Source organism: Camellia sinensis, chromosome 12 (genome assembly GCF_055761805.1).
Source record: "Camellia sinensis isolate YWXY chromosome 12, ASM5576180v1, whole genome shotgun sequence".
Lineage (NCBI taxonomy): Eukaryota > Viridiplantae > Streptophyta > Magnoliopsida > Ericales > Theaceae > Camellia > Camellia sinensis.
The window spans coordinates 82,206,268-82,229,254 of record NC_138972.1 but is presented as its reverse complement, the minus strand read 5'-3'; the positions used below and the strand labels follow the sequence as shown (position 1 = coordinate 82,229,254).

Genomic DNA, 22,987 nt, shown 5'->3' with positions numbered 1-22,987 from the left:
AATTTTGTGTTAATTTAGTTCAATTGATAATCCCGTTAGTATTTTAAAGAAAAATAATCACTGAGTTGAGTAAATTTATAATTTTATTATTAAAAATATGACACATGCCATTTATATGCGTATTTTTCATAAAAATATATTAAGAATTGTAATCAATTAGACCAAATTAAAACAAAATCATAAATTCAGACTTAAAATCAAATCAATTAAAATGAAGACGACTAAAATAATAATAAAAAAAAAAAAAAGAGTAAAGTATAAGAACCACCATCAATTTTTACCCTTAAAAAAATCTAACATGATGTTACAATATTACCTGGGCAGCAGAAAGGTTGAAGAGTGGTTTTGGTGAGGGGATTATCCCATTCCAGAGATTCCCACCATTCTTCTTCTACAAAAATGAATCGAAGAGCAGGTGGTGCAGTTGCTTGCTCACCATCCTCATTCTTGTGCAAAGAAATAGGCAATCTCCTTAACATGGGACAATTCGATATCGAAATGTGTTGCAGAGATTCACAGACCATTATGCCCTTATATATGCTCTCCAGCCTTGGTAGGTTTAGTAGATCTAATATCTTTAAATTTGGGAGTGTGATTGTGTCGCCATCATCTTCCCGATGCCCCCCTCGATCACTCGTCTCTACTTCTACTATTATCTCCTCCACATTCTTGCAGTCCTGCACTTCAAGCTCCTCAAGGTTTGGAAAGTTGTGCAACAACAGGGCAGAGAAAATATTCTCCATTTTCGGACATTGACACAACACCAATCTCTTAAGGTTAAATGAAATGTTGTGCGGTGGAACAACTCTGTCAAAGAGTACCCTAAAATTGGGTAAATTAGAAAACTCTAATTCCTCAATCGTTGTTAGCGGGATGTGGTAGTCTTCTGAAAAGCATGATGATGATGAAAAGATGGATTCAAGCCCATCACACTCTTCGATTATAAATGTTCCTAAACCTCTTGCATCCCTTAACGACTGAATATGTGATAAGCTAATGTGATTGTGCCATCTTCTAATGTACAACTTCCATATGTCGCTGGGAAGCACTACGGCATCTACTCCAGTACTTGATAAAGATCCATCCTCGTACTCACAAGTGAGTCTCTCGTTTTTAATTTCATCAACAATTCCCACCTCAAGGCTGTACTTTTCCAAACTTTTGCATTGCGCAGAATTCACATACATGGTAAGCTCTTGCACATTGTGAAACTGAGCTTCGAGAACTTCTAATTGCTTCAAGCACAACAGCTCTTCTGCTGAAACTTTTACTTTTGTTCTCTGAATTTCAAGGGAATGGAGTTGTGTGAGTCTGCATAACTTCCGGCAAGGAGACATTCCTAGCTTGTAACCCGAGAGTTTAAGATTTCTGAGATTAACCAATTCTTCTATACCTTGGGGTACTTCTTCAATCTGACTATGAGTCAGCACAAAACGTTCCAACGCCTTCAGTTTCTCCAGTGACGGCACATATTTTAGGTTGCGATTCTCCCAGAGTGTAAGCCCTCTGAGATTAACCAATTCTTCTATACCTTGGGGTACTTCTTCAATCTGACTATGAGTCAGCACAAAACATTCCAACGCCTTCAGTTTCTCCAGTGACGGCACATATTTTAGGTTGTGATTCTCCCGGAGTCTAAGCCCTCTGAGATTAACCAATTCTTCTATACCTTGGGGTGCTTCTTCAATCTGACTCTGACCTAGTTCAAAATGTTCCAACGCCTTCAGTTTCTCCAGTGACGGCACATATTTTAGGTTGCGATTCCCCCAAAGTCTAAGCTCTCTGAGATTAACCAATTCTTCTATACCTTGGGGTACTTCTTCAATCTGACCATCAATCAGCTTAAAATGTTCCAATGCCTTCAGTTTCTCCAGTGATGGCACATATTTTAGCTTGTAATTCCAAAAGAGTACAAGCTTTCTGAGATTAACCAATTCTTCTATACCTTGGGGTACTTTTTCAATCTGACTCCCAGCTAGTTCAAAATGTTCCAACGCCTTCAGTTTCTCCAGTGACGGCACATATTTTAGGTGATCCCCCCCGAGTCTAAGCTTTCTGAGATTAACCAATTCTTCTATACCTTGGGGTGCTTCTTCAATCTGCCTCCCAGTTAGTTCAAAATGTTCCAACGCCTTCAGTTTCTCCAGTGACGGCACATATTTTAGGTTGTGATTCCCCCGAAGTCCAAGCTTTCTGAGATTAACCAATTCTCCTATACCTTGGGGTACTTTTTCAATCTGACTCCCAGTTAGTTCAAAATGTTCCAACGCCTTTAGTTTCTCCAGTGACGGCACATTTTTTAGTTGACGACAACCATTTAGTAACAGTTGATGCAAATTCTCCAACATGGAGATGGAATCTGGCAAAGACTCTATGTTAGTGTCGGACAAATCCAACACCTTGAGACGAGGCATATACAAAAAGAAGGAATTTTGAATCCGAAGTTCTGTTGAGTTATTGCCTCGAAATAAGAAGGTGATGAGGCGAGGGCAATTGGGTGGTTCAGAAGGAAGTTCTTCAATATGGTTCCGCATTAAGGAAACCCTCTCAAGATCCTCAGACCAGTCTTTATGTGGAACTCTTTTTAATCCCTCATCAGCTCGGACCATGAATCGAGGACTAGCTGATGTTATTTTGAGAGCCATATCTCTTATCAAATCATGCATCTTCACGCATTCTCTGCCATATATTATACTTTTTACCAACAAGCAGGTTTTAATGAGTTTATTCAATATAGAGTGACCTTCATCAAACATTGCTTCTATACTGTTCATCTCACTTATTAGTCCCTCAGCAATCCAATACTCTATCAGTTCTTCCCTATTGATGTCATGGTCTTCTGGATACAATGCACAATACAAGAAACAATGTCGTTCCTGTTCATCTTTTAGCCGACGATAACTAAATTCTAGTTGCTCAAAGAACCCTTCTTTGCCCAGGCGCCATCGTACACTTTTCGCATTTCTCCACTCGCGAATGTCATTCACTCCTATCATACATCCAGCCATAACAACAATTGCAAGGGGCAGACGAGCACATTTTTTGGCAACTTCTTTTGCAATTTCTTCTACCTCGGTTGTAAGCGTTGCCTGATGTTCTTTAACATTATTCATAAACAGATTCAGTGCTTCCTCTTCTGTGAGAAGCTCCATTTCAACAGGTCTGCAATTCATCTTTGTACAGACGTCTACCAATCGTGTAGTCAACACTAGCTTACATCCGTTATCTCTGGTTGGTTCCGGAATACCCATCTTCTTCAAAGGAAATTCTTTCCAAAGATCGTCTAAGATGAGCACATACCTCTTCTTTTGGGAAAGCATCTTATTTATTTCTGACGCTGAACGTAATTCATCCTCATTATCGGAAAGAGCAATATTCAGCTTCTTAGCTATCTGCCCTTGTAGATTTTTGATGTCGAATGCTTTAGAAACTGTGACCCAAATAACATCACTAAAGGTAGAAGTTTCGGAAAGAAGTTGATTATTGATGCTTCCCATGATGGTTGTTTTGCCAATTCCCCCCATTCCGTGAACACCGATTTTTCTAACCGCATCATCCATCAAGAAATTCCAAATTTTCTCCCTGTTCCTTACACTTGTTGGTTCAACCAAAGATTCTGCTGTTGGTATGGCGTGCCCACAAGTTGGATCATCAATTAGCAAACCATTAGAAAATTCACCATTTTCATACAGTTTTTCCACCTCTTCAATCTTGTCCACTACACGCTTTCCCAAGTGTGCACGTTTGAAGGCATTCTTAAATCCTCGTACTTCTTGCTCTTGTCTTTCCAAAGTTTGGACATCAGCTGTTATCCTTTGCACATATTCTTGCCAACATTCAACGTCAACCCTTCGTTTTTTCCTTGACCGCTGCTCTGCATAATTCACTTCTACATTTATGTCATTGTTTCGGCCGTTCAATTGCTCCGTCTTCCTTTTGAGAGTTTCCATGTTAGTATCAAGGTTATTGAGATATCCAACCCATGGTCCAGTTAAATCACACAAATTCTTCCCAATTTCAATGGTTGAACAAATGTTTTCCATAGTGTGGCCTATTCCTGCAAATACAGAAGAGGATTGCAGTTAAAAGGAAATATTCAAAAGAAAACTTCAATATTGATTCTAATGACTGTTAGAAAGCAATTTCAAATTTGATTTACAAAAGTGTGAGAAAGAAAAACATGCTAATTTATGCAAACTGACTTCACATTCACCTCCAAATAATCGAAAGTCGGTCTTTGAATTGCTGACAAAATAGTGATTGTGCAAATAGATAGCTAGTAACAATGAACCAGCATTTATGGTGTTCAAGAATTTCTGTTATGACATTGATTGTAAATTTTAGGTGAGTGGATGATTTGAAACACAAACAAGAATAAGATCTATGCTAGAGTTTATCTGCCCAAGCTCAACCTAATTAAGTTAGTGAAAATCGACCTAGTTGCCCAAGTTAAGTTAATTAATTTATAAAAATTCAACTTTGTTTACATTTTTTTTGTTAAATCGTAAATAACATCAAAATAAATAATTTATATAATGCGAGAGATTAAAAAAATTGAAAAATCGATGTGATGTCTTTACAATTTCTGGCCAAATTCTAACACTCTTTTAACATCTTTTCCAAAAAAAAATTGATGACCAAGCTTAAAATAATAATAAAAAAAAGCAGAGCAAAAACTATTCCATTAATAGATTAACACTTAACACTTTGTCTCCTAAAACTCTAATACAAAAGTAGTGGATTCCATGATTTAGACCAATAACTACTCAATTGGAGCACCACCTAGACATGCTTCAGGAGTATTGAATAATTTTTCGAAGCTCACTATGCTGTTTCAGAAACATACGCTGAATGCTATGGAAAACAAGGTAAGAGTCAATATAAATATACATGCAATCCACACACGCGATGCATATACAACTCAAAAAAATAATAATAATATTATAAAAAATAATAGCAAAGAAAAATATGCATATAGCATGCGTGTGCAGCTAAAAATAATAATATTATAAGAATAATAACAAAAAATATATATACACATACAGTATGGGTTGCTCAAGTGGTAAAAGTTTCTTTACTAAACTTATGATTATGGGTTCAAGACCCTTTCTCCTCTATACCTAAATTATACAAAATAAATGAGACATAAACCCAAAATATGACAATAGGAGACACAAATGTGTCAACACAATACCACCAACAAGCAGCCTCACTTTATAATAGTGAGACAATGCAAATATTGGGGAAAAAATCCAAAATATGAGGCACAAATGTGTCAACATCACCAGAAAACTTCAATTTATAATAGGTATTTTGAAAAAATTCAAAATATGAGACATAAATGTGTTAACACCGTCAGAAACCTTCACTTTATAATAGTACTAGCGGTCGTAAAGGTCCACACCCACAATGTGTGTAACTCAAAAAAAAAAAAAAATTAAGAATAATAACAAAGAAAAATATACATATAGCATATATTGTTCAAATAGTAAAAGCTTTCATTATTAAACCTATGGTCATGGGTTTCTTGAGGCCATTCCTCCTCTTTACATAATTCTTGCAAAATTCACCAAATATAAGGACAGTTTGGATGCCAATAACACCATTACAAAATTCACCAAGAGTATTTTGGAAAAATTCGGGAAAACACCGTTATTCACCGAATATAAGAGTATTTTGAAAAAATTCGGGAAAACCCAAAATATGAGACACAAACATATCAACACCATCAACCTCCACTTTATAATAGTATAGGGTATTTGGGATGTCAACAACACTATTACAAAATTCACTAACCAAAAAAAAGTCAAAAAGTCTTAACCTAAAAAAGTCAAAAAGCCAAAAAGTCGATATCCTATTTAAGTCACATCATCTTATTTAAGTCGCATCACCTCTCTACCACATCATTTCAAACCCAACCCATACCCAACCTATATTTCACAAAAAATCAAAAAGTGCACTTATATAGATCATCCCAAATCACCCCTAAATATAAGAGTGTTTTGGGAAAATCTGGGATAAACTAAAATATGAAACACAAATATGTCAACAACACTAGCCCTCACTTTATAATAGTATAGAAGATAGATAGATATAGAAGATATATGACTTTTCTTAGCCATCCAAAATAAATAACTAAATAAATTGTACACACAATAATTTGACAAATAAATTTGTATTAATTAATTTTAAATTAAAAAATAAACTTAAGTGATTTACTTTGGTCACTCTGGCAGAAGAGGTCTATCTTTGAAACTATTTATTGGCCAAAGCTTTAATCTTTTTAGGTCAAAATGACATTATTTATCCAAAAGGACAATTATATGTTCAAAAACTTAACTATTTGTCTATCTGTTCAAATGCTACAAGTTTGGTTTTCAAATTTTTAAAAAAAAAATTAGAACTAAAAATTAATTTAGTGATGAAATGAAAAAATAAAAAGGTCCAAATTGAAAGTAATATTGGGTGATAGGTTAAGGGGATAAAATGATATTGGGTGGTAATTCATGGGGGTAAAGTGTAATTTATCCTATTGATGAAAGGGTATTTTTAGTCATAAAGGTCCATATTGGAAAAAAAAAAGTAGATGAGGGAGGCTAGTTGTTAAAATTTTTAGTTGAGGGGACTAAATTGATAATGACAATACTTGAAGGGAATAAAGTGTAATTTACCCTTAATATTAAGGAAGATTTTCGCAGATGATGGGTCATCTTATTTAGACATCATTAAGTTTAGAAAGTGAGTTTACGAAATAGACTTCTATATCATTTTTCTTTGAGAAATTAAATAATTATTAAAATATTACTTCAATTAGCTTAATAAAAAATTATACAAGACTAGTTTTAATTAAACATATTATTCCCTTTTAATGAACCTATGTAATAATTTAAAATATTACTAATGTTCTTATGCTCATAAAGTTTCACAAGCAATTCAATTAAAAATAAAAGATAATTGGCTATCTTACACTGGAAGAATTATGGTGTGCATCCCTTAAGGGTGCATACCATATGTATCCTATTATAAATTGGTATAATTTTTATTATAAAATTTCATAATATCAACGACAAAATACGTAATCTCACTACAAAGTAGCTAATAAAATGTCCATAATTTTGTGATTCATGTAAAAAAAGTTTGTGATTTAGTTATGATATTTTTTGTTATGCCAATTTGTGACAAGGTTATATATTTTATGGTTAATGTCACGAAATCTTGTGGTAAAATTACCCCAATTTATGGTGCATGCATATGGTTAGTTTTAATAGTTAGTTTAAAACTATTTAATTATTTTTTGTTTTAATAGAAATTGCTTTCTAGAGTTTAAATAAATATGATGAATTATTTTTATTTTATAAAATTTTATATTTAAAAAATACAAAATTTTCACTCCGTGCGTAGCAAAGGCTTTTTTTTTTTTTTTTTAACATTATACTAGAAAACTCAATAATAAAAGTGTTACATTTCATAAAAAAAAAGAAGATGAATGCCATGTTTGGTTTGTATTTGTGAAACAAGTTTGAAAAATAATTTTTTTGAAAGAGTACAAAATTTTTAATTTTTTTTTGGTTGTAGGTTTTGAAAATAGTTTTAAAGTTTTGGAGTTTGAAATGATTTAATTTTTTTTTTTTTTTTTTGTGGTTGAATAGATGGGTGTGAGAGAAAAAGTGATTGACTAATGTATAGGATATGAGAGAAGGAACGATGAGGGAAAAAAAAGTGATTGATTGATATATAGTAGAGAGAATTGATTTTGGATTTTTTTTTCAAAAATTTTCAACTAAACAAATTTTTGAACTTTTTTTCTCAAAAATTGTATTTCAAGAGACAAACCAAACAAAGCCGAAGAGTTCTATAACAAAACACTTTGCACTCTACAATAATACATTAACTAGTTTTCTACTTGTGCAATGCATGGGTTCAATTTAAATTTAAATTTTATGTAAATATAATTTTGTAATATTTATACAATAATTTTTAAGTTGCAGAATGCATGCATGTTGAAAATTAAAACAATCTTATCATATAAGTTTATATCAACTTTAATCAAAATTACAAACAAATAGCTCCATATTTATATAAGGACACATCCCTTTTTTTATTAATATTATTTTTTTTGAACCGTTATTAATATTATTTTGTTGTTGACAATAAGTATTCAAACTTGGCAATCGATGTGTTTCTTTTCAGGGATTTACATGTAAGTCCTAATAGATGGACTTCTTATCCAATAAGTCTTATTATAATTAATAATATTTTTCATCAAATACTATTAAAAAATGTCATTAATTGTTAATTTTTAGCGGCAATTTAAAAATTATCATAAAAAATGTTACTAATTATAAGTTTTAGCGACAGTTTAAAAAGACCATTACAAAAAAAGCAACTAATTTTTAACTTTCAACGACAGTTTGAAAATTTCGTCACAGAAAAACGTAAATAATTGTAAGTTTTAGCAAGAATTTATAAAAATTGTGGCAAAAAAAAAGTCGATAATTATTAATTTTTAGGAACATACAAAAAATTGTCACAAAAAAATTATTTTTAGCGACGGTTTTACTAAAACTTATTTTCAATAGTACTTGATAAGAATTAAGTCCAACTAGTAGGACCTATTGGTAGTTTACCCCTTTTTCCGAGAAGAAGAATCCAAAGTGTTTATATGTCTTCCTAACTCACAATTTAAGTGTAAACAAATTATGAGATTACCTATTTTCCTCAATAAGAAAAATGTATAAAGATACCATCTTACATCACCAGTCATAAAATATATTTTGCACCTTAAAAGAGAATTCAATTGTGGTCCACTTACTATGCTATGAAATTAGGATGTGTATTTTAATAAGAACAAATACAATACCAAAAAACTCTTAGGAATGTAGTTTAATAAGGGACAAAATTTAACTACATTAGTAATGCACCACATAAAAGAAAAAATGAAAAAAAGAAAAAAGAAAAGTCTTGTGTGATGTAATAGAGTTTAAATTTGGAATTATAAAAATTTTCAACTACCAATCATTTGTAATTTTTGTTTAAGGAGGCACAATAATTTCTTGTTTGATGAGCAATAAAAACTATATGTATTTTGAATATTTGACTTATATATGTAAATAATGATAGAATTGCAATTCATGAAAAAAACAATTGTTACTAAATAATAATTTTAAAAAAATATGAGCTTCTACTCGAAACTATTTTGGGAAGATGGTTATAGTCAACTTTTTAGTTAAAAGCTGATTATAAGCTGTTTTTTGTGAGAGAGGGAAGTGGGTTATAATCTGGGAAGTGGATTATAACCCACTTTCCAAAAGACCCTCAACGAATATGAGCTTGTACTTGAGGAATGTATCTACAGTACAAGTTTGTACCGAGGTTTATAATCTAATTTTGAGTTTTTTTCTTGTACAAAAAATAATTGAAAAAAAAAAATAATCAAGCAAACGAAAGAGGAAAAATAATTTTGAGTTTATTTATTTATTTTTATTTTGGGTTTGGATGTGGCGTTTTTTGCTTAATTTTTTTTTTTAATTTTTTTAATTTTGGGTTTCAGTTTGGCTTATTTTACTTTTAAAATTTTTTTTGTTGGGTTTGGATTTGGCGTATTTTTCGTAAATTTTTATTTTGGAAGTGGATTTGGCATTTTTTGCTTTCATTTTTTTTTTTATTTTTTTATTTTGGGTTTGGATTTGGCGCATTTTGCGTAAATTTTTTTTTATTTTTTATTTTGGGTTTGGATTTGCCGTATTTTGCTTTATTTTTTATTTTTTTTTAAATTTATGTTTTTGTCATTTTTATTTTTTTATACATTAATTAGTTCTTGCTTTTTAATTTATGTTTTTTGCCTTATTTTTATTGGTATACAATAACATTTTTTTTATTTATGTGTTTCATTTATTTGCAAATTACGTGGCGAATGGTAATTTATGTTTTTATGTTTTTTTTTTATATATTTTTGAATGAGGCGTATTTTTCTCGTTATTTTTTTTAATTTACGTTTTTATCATTTTTTAATTTGTACACATTAATTTGTTTTTATATTTCAAAAATGGGTTTTCATGTATTTTATTTATTTGTAAATTACATGAAAAATGGTAATTTCTATTTTTTTTTCTTTTTGGATGAGACGTATTTTTGTCGTTCTTTTTTTTTTTTTTTTGAATTTACGTTTTTATAATTTTTTAAATATTTTTAAATATTTTTGAATGAAGCGTATTTTTTTTAAATAATTTATGTATTTTAAGGTTTTTTTTTTTTTGCAAATGGTTTTTTCATTTGTTTTTTATTTTATTGTTATTTAATTTTTTTTTTCATTTTCTGTGAAATGATAAAAAGTGAGGTTTTATTTTATTGTCCTGTCTATTTTAAATAATTTAAATTAAATTAAATTTTAAATATTTAATTTTATTTTAATTTTAAATCATAAAAATTTAAATAATTTAAATATTCAAAAAATTATTTTAACAAAAAAATTTAAAATGTTAATATTCAAAAAATTATTTTAACAAAAAAATTTAAATAATTTAAATATTCAAAAAATTTGAATAATTTAAAATATTAATATTTTAAATTTAAAAACAACTCTACACTCAAATCGTAACCAAATATATAAAATAAAACTCAATTAGTAAATTATTTTTAAAACTCATAACCAAATACATAACTCGAAACTCATACTACTTTCACAACTCTACACTCAAATCATAATCAAATACCTAACAAAAAAAATTAAAATATTTAAAAATATTTTTATAAACGCTGAGGTGATGCCCCTCTCTCATGTGGGGGTAATTTTGTAAATTTACCCTCACAATGGTTGGTGCCAAGTGATTGCCTCCGTTTTTGTCTCCACGTGGCTAAAATCAACTTTTTTGTCCTTACATGGCTCATTGAGCCCCATAAGCCCTTCCCAAACAGATTAGAGTCTTTAGAATTACTCATATTCCTTCAATCTTCCATATTTAAAGGATATATATGTAGGGTTTATTAGAGACTCTTCATCTTTTCCATTTTCACATTAAAAAGAAAAAAAAATCAATGCTAAGATAGAGAGAATGCAATGTCTTCGTTTGGGAAGTGAGTTAGCTTTTTTAATTTTTTTCTTTTTTGGTTATTTTAGCTTAGAGCTAAAAAGTCTAATTTGGAAAGAACTTTTAACTTTTTTAACTTTTTTGTGAGAGAAACAATGTAATGATTATAAGTTGAATGTTATGTTTTGTTTTATTTAACTAAAAAAATTATTTTATTTTTTGTGACTAAAATAGTTTAAAAAAAAAACCCAACTCATGCTTCCCAAACGACTCATGCTTCCCAAACGAAGTGTAAAAAGACACAAAACACAAGGAAATGCATAAAACATAACACAAATAATAATAATAATAATAATAATAATATGTGCCATTCTTAGCTTGACACATGGCGCATTGCTTGATTATACTTGCGAAAAGCACTACTTTATTTATATACTATATGATGTACCTGGTGACGTGTGTACATGAACGATGAGAGTAAAGATCTTCTAGAGTGATTTTTTTCTAAAATTTTCTAGAGTGTTACATTGTGTGGTTGAGATTTACTGGCAAGTCATATCAATTTTTCTGATGTGACTTGCCAGTAAATCTCAACCACACAATGTAACATTCTAGGAAATTTTAGAAAAATTTCACTCTAGAAGATCCTTGGTGGAACGATGAAGCACAGACATTTTTAAAAGGAGATGTGTTTGATCGATACTCCCAAATATGTAGCAGATTATTAAAAATATTAGCTACTTTTTAATTAATTAATTTGGACAATGGATACTTTTAAGCATCATATACTCTTAAGTCTTGTATTATTTGTTTTTATTGAATTAGAATCGTAACATTTCTTACATAATGTTATAATATACCTTAATTGTGAAGATAAATAAAATAATATTTTTTCAATACTTTACTTAGTTCTTTGATGAGAAGAATATAATGAGTTAAAAGTAATAGAATTTATTAAATTGGCGTACCCTTATTGTATCATGTATGTCCCATATAACTACATACAAAGTAAAAATTAACAAGTAAATAATATAATAGTAGAATTAAACATTAATAAATAAATAAGTAAGTAAACTTACTTACCACATTTTTGACTAGTGTAAAAGGGAAAACATATGGACAAATTCTTGTGGATTGTTTTATTATTGCGATATATATGTATATATATATATATATATATATTGGACTTGATATTGAAACAAAATATCTATAAAACCTATTGAAATTGAAGAAATAAATTAGCTAATGACTTAAGTTAATTCATAATTCTTAAATATTAATATTTTACATTATAAAATTACAATATAGCTTTTAACATGCTTGAGCTTGTGTAACTCACTACCAACAATTGAAAAAATATTTTTTTTACAAACGTATCCTAATAGTAACCGTACTTGTATCCTACTTTTATAAGTTTTGTTGTATTTCATATCCATATCATATTCTATCCATATCCGTATTCATACACGTACTTCTTAGGTCACAAAAATAGGCTCTTCAAAATTTAAGATAAAACTTTTGTTCTCTTCAAACCCCTGCTAAGACTATGTTTTTTTATTTATTTTTTGACTAGTTAATTTCTTATATTACTTCAATATTTAAATGTGTTTCCCTAATTTGTTTATTTTAGTCTATTTCATTCAATATCTGGCTTATTTTTGTATTCATTTGGACAACATAAAATTGGTATTTGAGTAACAAATGTAAAATTTATAATAAATTAGCTTTCTATTACAAAACAATGATTAAAAATTAGATCAGTGAATTGGATCTAGATCGGGATTCCATGATCCTATGAGATTCAACTATCAGGATCAAAAGTATACAAACATAGAATTTACAGTAACTTAGCTCATATAATACAAAACAAGGATTAAAAAGTAGATCAATAGGATAGATCCAGATTGGGATTCCACGATCTTATGAGATCCAACTATCAAGATTGAAAGTATACCCAAAAAAAAAAATACAATAAATTACCTCATAAAATTCCTTGTAAGGATTAAAAATTGAATTGATGGAATCATATATGAATCAAGATTCCATAATTCTATGAGATCCAACTATTAGGATTGAAAGATCTTGTAAAAATATTTTTACACGATCCAGATCTATTACGTCCAAATAATAAAAGTATACAAACATAGAATTTACAGTAAATTAGCTCATATAATACAAAACAAGGATTAAAAATTAGATCAATAGGATAGATCCAGAGTGGGATTCCACAATCTTATGAGATCCAACTATCAAAATTGAAAGTATACCAAAAAAAAAAAAATACAATAAATTACCTCATAAAATTCCTTGTAAGGATTAAAAATTGAATTGATGGAATCATATATGAATCAAGATTCCATGATTCTATGAGATCCAACTATTAGGATTGAAAGATCTTACTTGTAAAAATTTTTTTACACGATCCAGATCTATTATGTCCAAATGAATAGTAAAATTGTAAGGTTATAAGATTCGGATTGAGATTCTGATAAATATAGATAAAGGAGGAAAAAAAACACAAGATGAAGTAAAAAAAGGCATAAAAGTAAGGGCTGATTTGGCAACCCTTGAAAAAGTTAAAAAGCCAAAAAATTATTCAAAAAATTAAAAAGCTATCACTATTTATCAAAAAAAATATTAAAAAAATAATATACAAATATTATTACAAATAAAAAAAAAGCCCCAAGATTAGACATTCCGTGATGGTGGAGTCAGTGACCGGGGAAACAAAAAAATTATAGTAAAATATTAACTAAATAAGATGGAAAAGTTGGGCTCGTGAGGGTCCACCATGGGTCCCGTTTTGATAATCTGAACTGTTAAATATGTAAAACTAGTCTAATACTATATTCTTATAAAATATCACGTCTATCGGATATCACTAACTACATGATCAAATCAGTTTTGTATAAAAATGGATGGTGTTATAGTTAACAGTTGACAAAAAAAAAAAACTAACACGATCAGATAGCTATCGATATCCAATCAACGTGATTTTTTAGAAACATGTAGTACTCAACGAGTTCTATACATTAAACGGTTCCGATTAGAAAAACGAGACCCTTGGTGGGGCCCCACGGACCAAACAACACGATCCAATCAAAACCCGAGAAGTAGACATTAATTTCTCATCTACTCATTCGACCCGTCACCACTGCCATTCCGTACTGCTCCTACCCAATCTTATCCTATACACTTATTTATACAACTTTTTAATATATATTTTTTTTCCATAAAAAGTAAAAAAAATCAAACCAAATATCTATATTTTTTTCCTTAACTTTTTAGTCTAAAAATACAAAAAGTACACTTATTTAGGACACCCCAAACAACCCTAAATATGCATATACAGCTACACCAAAGATGCATATCCTTGAAAAAAGAAATGATATATATATTTAACACTATACCTTTCAAGCCAGGGAGAAACCAAGATGCTTTGCGAGAAAAATCTACAAGAAAAGAGAAAAAATAAGCAAAGAATAATAACAGACGTGGTTAAATTCTTAAAAATCACCAAAATTAAGCTCTTAAAATGCTTATAAACTTCAAGCACAGCATAGACCATGAAAAAAAAATTTGAAATCATACAGACAAGATCTCACACAATGACAATTATAAAGTGATAAAATAAAAACGAGTTTTCATACCTTGTTGCAAAAAATCAAAAAGCAGATAAAGTCTGTAACTTCTTCTGAGGGGTTTGAAATATCCAATGGAGAAAGAACAATTGCAATGGAAGAGATGAGAAGGAGAATGAGGTCAATGTGAGGCGAGGAAGGAGCTGGGAAGACTTATCTTGACTTTGTGGTGAGAGAATTCATTTGGGGAGTTGGTCGATTTTATTTATTTATTTATTATTTTTTTGACTATTTTAGTTTATGATTAAAAAATTTTAAATGATTTTTTAACTTTTTTTTAACTTTTTGCGAGAGAAATAATATAATAATTATGGATTAGATGTAATATTTTATCTTATCAAACAAAAAAATCTATTTTATCTTTTTATAGTTGAAATAACCTCAAATCCAACCCAACACTTCTTTGTAAAGGAAGCCAAACTTTGTGTTAAAAAAATCACCACTAACCACCGCTACGGCCTAGTTGGATAATAATTTATTTTAGTAATTTTTAAATTTTTTGATTAAAATATGAAATAAAAAAATAATAATGATTCATCCCATTAAAAATATCACCACTAATAGCACTAATGCATTAAAAAAATAAAAAAAAAACAAAAAAAAAACACAACTCCAAGACCAAAACATCACATCATTAATGACGGGACCCACTGCCACCTAAATAGTGGGAGCACTTAGTGCTCCCAAGCATTTTTCATAAAAAAATTAGTATGTTTAAAATAATTTTTTAATTTTTAAAAAAAAAAATGTGTAAAAGTAGAGGGGAAAAAAAAAATTTATTTTTTTAGTGTAAGCTATTATTTTTTTGTTTTTTAGTGATTTTTTAACTTTTAAACTAAAACAATAAATTACCAAACGAGGCCTAACTAATTATTTATTCAACTTTTCAAATATAAAGGTAGTCACTGTAGCATCTTCCAACATTAAGGCCGGGTTTGGCATCTTTAAAAAAAATATAAAAAGTCAAAAAATTATCTAAAAAGTTAAAAAGTTATCACTATTCATAAAAAAAAATATAAAAACAAATTTACACAAAAAAAAGTACAACCCAAAAAGTCATTGACGTGATGATACAGTCTGAACCAGATTGTACAAATTACCTAATCGGCTGCACAAAAAATTTACAAAAAAAAGTTGATGTTGGGCCCATGGGCCCACCACGGGTCCCGTTTTGATAATCGAAACCGTTCAACGTGTAGAATACGTTGAGTACTATATGCCTGTAAAAAATCACGTTAATCGGATATCAATAGCTAGTGATCAAATCAGATTTTTTTCAGCCGTTTATTTTTAATTGTCCATTTTTTTTTATATATAAAACTGATTCGATCACATAACTATTGATATCCGATCAATGTGATTTTTTAGAAACATATAGTATGTGACAAGTTCTACATATTAAACGGTTCAGATTATTAAAATGGAACCCGTCGTAAACCCCCCTATCGGACTAGAGGAAAGCCTCATCTTATATACTCCCTCCGTCCCAAAATAATGGCCCCTTTTGGAGAATCTAACTTTTTTTAGTAGTACAATTATTGCATTTGAAAAAAATTGATTTTCCAGAATTATCCTTTTAATAGTACATTTTTTTGAGAATATCAATGTCATAATTGTACTTTTTATATTATTTATTAATTTAAAAGAATGGCAAAATAGAAAATTTATATTATTTTTGTACTTAATTTTTGAAGAGAGACTAATATTTTGAGACAATAAAAAATAGAATAAATGGCTAATATTATGGGACGAAAGAAGTATATAAATCTGAAGCATGTCTGCCCCACTATGCCCACAATTCAAATCATTCCGTACTGCTTCCTTCAATAGTCACTACCAGTATGCATAGGGCATAGGGGTAAAATGATAGTTTTATTATTTTATATAATATTTTAATATATATTTTTTAATAAAAAATTAAAAAAATATTCCAAACAATTATATTTTTTTTCTCAATTTTTTTATCTAAAAAATTAAAAAATGCACTTACTTAGAGCATTCTAAATAATCCCTAAAATTCTTATTTTGCTCTTCCTACAGGTTGCAGCAAAAACACAATTTATAAATCATTTGTACTTTGAACCAATTATTATTTGTTCTATTTGTTGATTACCATCATTATTTGAAAAGAATAAATTACCTGGTTATAGAGTAGATTTTTTGCTTCTTATTTAGATTTTTATTTATTTAAATTTAAAAACTGTACATGATTTGATTTTTTGGGGTCTTTAATAATCATAAATTATCTAATAGTTTGGGAACAATGTCAAGAACGTTTTGACCAGTATATTTTTTAAAATAACTCATTAGAAAAATAATATCATAAAATTAAAAAAATTACGATTATCGATTTAATTTTTTTATAAATTATATACATGAGAATTTTACAAAATAAACCATTTAGGCCCTGTTTGTTTTGGACTATAGGGAGGGTATTGGGACTAGTAATACCAAAGTATTACTAAGAATCGAAATGAGACTCATGATGGGCCTCACGGATCCTATAATCTTCTCAAGTTGAGAAGTGAAATTAAGAAAGCCCAAATTCTCTTCTATTTTAGCCTTGTTTGGGGAGAGTGTCGAGCTAAAACAGTTTTTTAAAAGGCAAAATATGTTAAAATAGTCAATAAGACAATATCACATCTAACCCATAATCATTTCATTTTTTCTCACACAATTAAAAAAAAAAAAATCAATTTTTTAAACACAATTTTTTTAGTCAGGTTAAAATAGTCAACTTCTCAAACAAGGCTTTTGTAAGGTTGTGGTTGGAGTATGAATTTGGAAAGGAAAATAAAAACAGAAAATGTATGTGAAATGTGAATAAAATATAGTTATGTTTCACCTACATTTTACACACTTTTTATATTTTCCTTTCCTAATCTCTACCTAAATTCATACCGCAAACACGTCATAAAAGAAAAAAGATATTTTTGTCATAAATGTGAAGATAAAAAAAAATGATTTGTAAACAAAAAATACATGCAAAAAAATTTATAAAAATTATATAACAGTAACATTTTAAAATTCGTAAGCCCCTTTTAATTTATAAAAAAATTAATTATGGAAAAACACATGGAAAAATTCTTGTGGATTGTTCTATTATTGCGATAAATGCATAATATTGAAGCAAAATATCTGTAAAACCTATTGAAATTGAAGAAATATATTAGCTAATGACTTAAATTAATTCTTAATTCTTAAATATTAATATTTTACATTATAAAATTACGATACAGCTTTTAACATGCTTGAACTTGTGCAACTCACTGTTAATAATTGAAAAAATATTTTTTTTACAAGCGTATCCTAATATTAACCGTTCTTATATCCTACTTTTATAAATTTTGTCATATTTCATATCCGTATTCATACACGTACTTCCTAGGTCACGAAAATAGGCTATTCAAAATTTAAGATAAAACTTTTGCTCTCTCCAAACCCCTGCTAAGACTAATTTTTTTTTCACTAGTTAATTTCTTATATTACTTCAATATTTAAATGCGTTTTCCTAATTTGTTTATTTTAGTCTATTTCATTGAATATCTGGCTTATTTTTTTATTCATTTGGATTACATAAAATTGGTATTTGAGTAACAAATGTAAAATTTATAATAAATTAGGTTTGTATTACAAAACAATGATTAAAAATTAGATCGGTGGATTGGATTTGGATCGGGAATCCATGATCCCATGAGATTCAACTATCAGGATCAAAAGTATACAAACATAAAATTTACAGTAAATTAGCTCATATAATACAAAACAAGGATTAAAAATTAGATCAATAGGATAGATCCAGATTGGGATTGCACGATCTTATGAGATCCAACTATCAGGATTGAAAAAATACAAAAAATACAATAAATTACCTCATAAAATTCCTTATAAGGATTAAAAATTGAATTGATGGAATCATATATGAATCAAGATTCCATGATTCTATGAGATCCAACTATTAGAATTGAAAGATCTTACTTGTAAAAAAATTTTTACACGATCCAGATCTATTATGTCCAAACGAATAGTAAAATTGAAGGTTATAAGATTCGGATTGAGATTCTGATAAGTATAGATAAAGGAGGAAAAAAAAAAGAAGATGAAGAAAAAAAAAGGCATAAGAGTAAATATGCATATAGTACAACACCAAAGATACATATCCTTGAAAAAAGAAATGATATATATATTTAACACTATACCTTTCAAGCAAGAGAGAAACCAAGATGCCTTGCGAGAAAAATCTAAAAGAAAAGAGAAAAAATAAGCAAAGAATAATGATAGACGTGGTTAAATTCTTAAAAATCACCAAAATTAAGCTCTTAAAATGCTTATAAACTTCAAGCACAGCATAGACCAGGAAAAAAAAAATTTGAAATAATACGGACAAGATCTCACACAATGACAATTGTAAAGTGATAAAATAGAAACTAGGGTTTTCATACCTTGTTGCAAGAAATCAAAAAGCAGATCAAGTCTGTAACTTCTTCTGAGGGGTTTGAAATATCAAATGGAGAAAGAACAATTGCAATGGAAAAGATGATGAGGAGGAGGACGACTCAATGTGACGTGAGGAAGGAGCTGGAAAGTAGCTGGGAAGACTTTTCTTGACTTTGTGGTGAGAGCTGGGAAGTAGCTGGGGAGACTCTTCTTGACTTTGTGATGAGAGAATTCATTTGGGAGTTGGTCGATTTGATTTCATTTTATTTGATTTGATTTTTTTTTTAATTATTTTTGTGAGGATGTATTTTCTGAATACCAACACGTGGCATGGTGACGCCGACGTGTCAGCCGAGGTGCCACGTGTCCTGGTAGTCAAGCCGAGATAATCTCGGAGAAGCCGAGGTTATCTCCGAGGATATCGGAATCCGAGATAAGGGACAAGAGTCCTAAGGCAAAGAGGGGACTTAACTAAGATAAGGATAAAGCTCTTGGGGAGTTTATCTTTATCCCCTACAGAGTCCAAAGTAAGCACTAAAATTGGAGTACATAGAAGTTATAATTCAAGTGGGATTTGGATTGAGTATATTATAAAAGAAAGGCACCCCCGTGGGTCTAAGGTATGCAATTTATATTTTGAGTATTTAGCTTAGCACTTGATTATCTTTGAGAGATATACTGACTTGATCGTCGGAGTGCCCCCGGGTGGAAGAACCACCACCGGAGCTTTTTTCTTTCTGTTACAGGTTGCTAAAGCCATCTATTCAACCTGTGCTCTCCAGCTGATCACTAAACGGGCAGTGCGGTCAGATTTTCACCCACACAATTTGGCGCCGTCTGTGGGAACGAAGGAAGAATAGATGGCCAGTAACGGACAACAGGAAAAAACTGGGGATGACGCTCCCACTGGGAGTGGCAGACCAATTGATCTTGACATTGAAGGACACAACCACAATACAGAAGCCGTGACCAGGGTCACAGAGAGAACGACGTCATCCCAGAAGGCGACATGTCAAAAAAGACAAACCAAGGAAAGTACTACAATGAAGATAACCTCCAGGTATGGAGGGACAGGTGCCTACGAAGGGATGAGGAAGTGAAAGAACTGGCGAACAAGTTGGCAGACCTTCAGTCAGTCGTCAACTTCATGATGCAGAATAATGTTATGCAGCCACCATACCCGCTACAAGACACGCCGATACCAGCGACCAACACCCAGAATGATGGAAGAAAAACAATCCCCGAGGTCCCTCAGCATACCAGGAGTGGAAGGCATTCTCACCGGCCTTCCAGGGAAGTCGGACGGGAAAAGCCGAGGCAAGAAGATTCCCGAAGGACGCACCACATGAAGAATCCAGACCCCAAAAAACATCGACATGTTCAGGGGCAAGTACTCCACTTTGACACAACCTATGAAGAAAGGTCCAAACGGACCCACCACGAGGCCGAAAGCAGTGTACCAAAAAGACTAAAATCTAAAGACAGCCGAGCTCCAGGGAGGAGCAAAGAAGACTTAAGGGACTACCTCAAGAGGAGGCAACGGAATGCAGAAGCCGAGGTAAACTCCCCAGTAAAACCGAAGACAGCCTTCTCGGTGGAACTGGACAAATTCGAACCACCCAAGAGGTTCAGTATGCCGAGGTTTCAAATCTATGATGGTAAGTCAGATCCAAACTTTCATGTTGGGCTATACCTAAATTCAATGGCATTATACAGCGGGAACGAGCCATTGCTTTGCAAAGTATTCCCCTCATCCTTTGGGGAAATTGCATCTGATTGGTTTCACAAGTTACCAAAAGGAAGCATAAAGACATGGGAAGGCTTGGCCGAGATGTTTGTGGCCAGGTTCGTGACCAACAAGCTGCAACCCCTGAGGGTTGATGCCTTGATGGCCCTAAGAATCACCAAAGAAGAAGGCCTTAGGGCCTATGCAAAGAGGTACTACGAGGTGTTCAACCGAATACCCGAATGCAACCAGGAAGTAGCAGTCGTGTCTTTCAAGAACGGCCTGAAAGATGACTGCCCACTACGGAAGTCTTTGGCAAAAACATTGCCAAAAAGCATGGAAGAACTCATGGTAAGAATTGAGAAATACGCCAGGGCCGAAGAAGATACATCGGGAAACAAAGAGGTGAAACAAGAAAAGGGAAACGGCTCGCCAAAGCGAGGCTGAGTCAACAATGGGCCGACCAAACAAGAAATAAAATTAAGAAATAAACAGGCGGTAACAACGGTATTCCGGATCCCAATCCATAAATCTTAGATCGGATTCGAAATCAACCTTATTTCCGGGCTCCGGCAAGAGCACCAGGGGAATTCATGGGAAGGAACGTTGGTAGACGTTGTGCCTACCACAATGAGGAAGGGCATCCAACTCAAGGTTGCAGAGCCTTAAAAGCACACTTGGAGGACCTGGTAAGACAAGGCCTTCTGAGGGACCTGGTCGATGAGGCCAGAACAAGGGAAGAGCAGGCAAGGTTGCCTCAAGCACCAGCAGCACCCCCTCCCCCAGCACAACTACCACAAACAGGAGAACCGAGGGTGGTTAATGTGATCCACTCAAGGGTCAACGAAAACGAAGTCAGAGGAGAAACCCAGAGGGTAAGACATTTACAGCATATCTACCAAGTCGGGGAAAAGAGACATCGGCCAGAAGAAAACCAAGGGCCGATGATAGCCTTTACTGAAGCCGACTTAGAACTGGTCCAACATCCACATAATGATGCCTTGGTAGTATCCCTCCAGGTTGGGGAGTGCCAAGTAAAACGCATCCTAATAGATCAAGGCAGCTCCTGTGACATCATGTATGTCAGATGTTACAAAGAGCTAGGCCTTCACCCTGATGACCTAGAACAGTCCAGCGGCCCGATGGTTGGCTTTAACGGAACGCCGACATGGCCACTGGGTGCAACAAGCTTAGAGATACAAGCCGACACTAAGAGGATCAGGACGGAATTCCTGGTAATTGACACACCCTCACCATAAAACATCATCTTGGGAAGACCGTGGTTACATGCAATGGGGGCAGTTCCCTCGACGTTGCATCAACTACTCTGGTTCCCAACAGAGCATGGAATTGAAGAAGTTAGAGGGGATCAACTACAATCCAAAAATTGCTCCATGGCAGCAATTAAGTCCACCTGTAGTATACGGGAGCCAAAGAAAGCAGAAGTTGAAGACGAGGACATGGAAGTCCTAGAAGACGTCGGGAAAGAACCAGCCGAAAAAAGCGAAGAGGCGCTAAAGAAAATCCTCGTCCAGGAGGGCGACGAAGAACGATTTTTTCTTCTCGACTCAGGCTTAGCTAGAGAAGAGGAAAAAGAACTGGAAGATTTTTTAAGGGCAAACATAGAGGCGTTCGCCTAGACACCTTATGAAATGCCTGGCATTGACCCCGAGGTCACTTGCCACAATCTGAATGTCGACAGATCGGCAAAGCCTGTGATTCAACGAGCCAGAAGGCCGACGTTGATGCACGTCGAAGCAGTAGAGGAAGAGGTAGACAGACTCCTTGAAGCCAGGGCCATCCGAGAAGTTCAGTACCCAACATGGCTGTCCAACACAGTAGTAGTAAAAAAGAAGAATGGCAAGTGGAGGGTTTGTGTAGACTTTACCAGCCTCAACAAAGCTTGCCCCAAAGACAGCTTTCCTCTGCCCAAAATCGACCAACTGGTAGACGCCACTTCGGGACATGAAAGGATGAGTTTTTTAGATGCATACAGAGGGTACCACCAGATTGCTATGTACCCTCCAAATGAAGAGAAAACCGCGTTCATCACCCCGAAAGGCCTGTACTGTTACAAGGTAATGCCTTTTGGGCTGAAAAACGCAAGAGCAACCTATCAGAGGTTAGTGACAAAGATGTTTAAACACCTGATTGGC

At 32.1% G+C, this 22,987-nt stretch overlaps 1 protein-coding gene across 6 annotated transcripts in view; it reads right to left on the bottom strand.

Moving 5' to 3' along the window:
- Positions 1-19,307, bottom strand: part of LOC114317148 (uncharacterized) — a 29,695-nt gene extending 10,388 nt beyond the window's left edge. For 2 of the 6 annotated variants that reach the window (XM_082899075.1, XM_082899070.1), the window contains exons 1-3: positions 14,678-14,849; positions 14,438-14,479; positions 317-4,057 (exon numbers count right to left, since the gene is read on the bottom strand). In XM_082899075.1, the coding sequence (XP_082755201.1) occupies positions 317-4,043 (3,727 nt within the window). In that variant the 5' untranslated portion in view covers positions 4,044-4,057; positions 14,438-14,479; positions 14,678-14,849. Of the gene's footprint in view, positions 1-316; positions 4,058-4,213; positions 4,954-14,437; positions 14,480-14,677; positions 14,850-18,867; positions 18,910-19,110 lie in introns of those variants that run through there. The other 4 variants (XM_082899071.1, XM_082899073.1, XM_082899072.1 and 1 more) reach the window with 4 other exon arrangements.
- Positions 19,308-22,987: the final 3,680 nt, after the last annotated feature.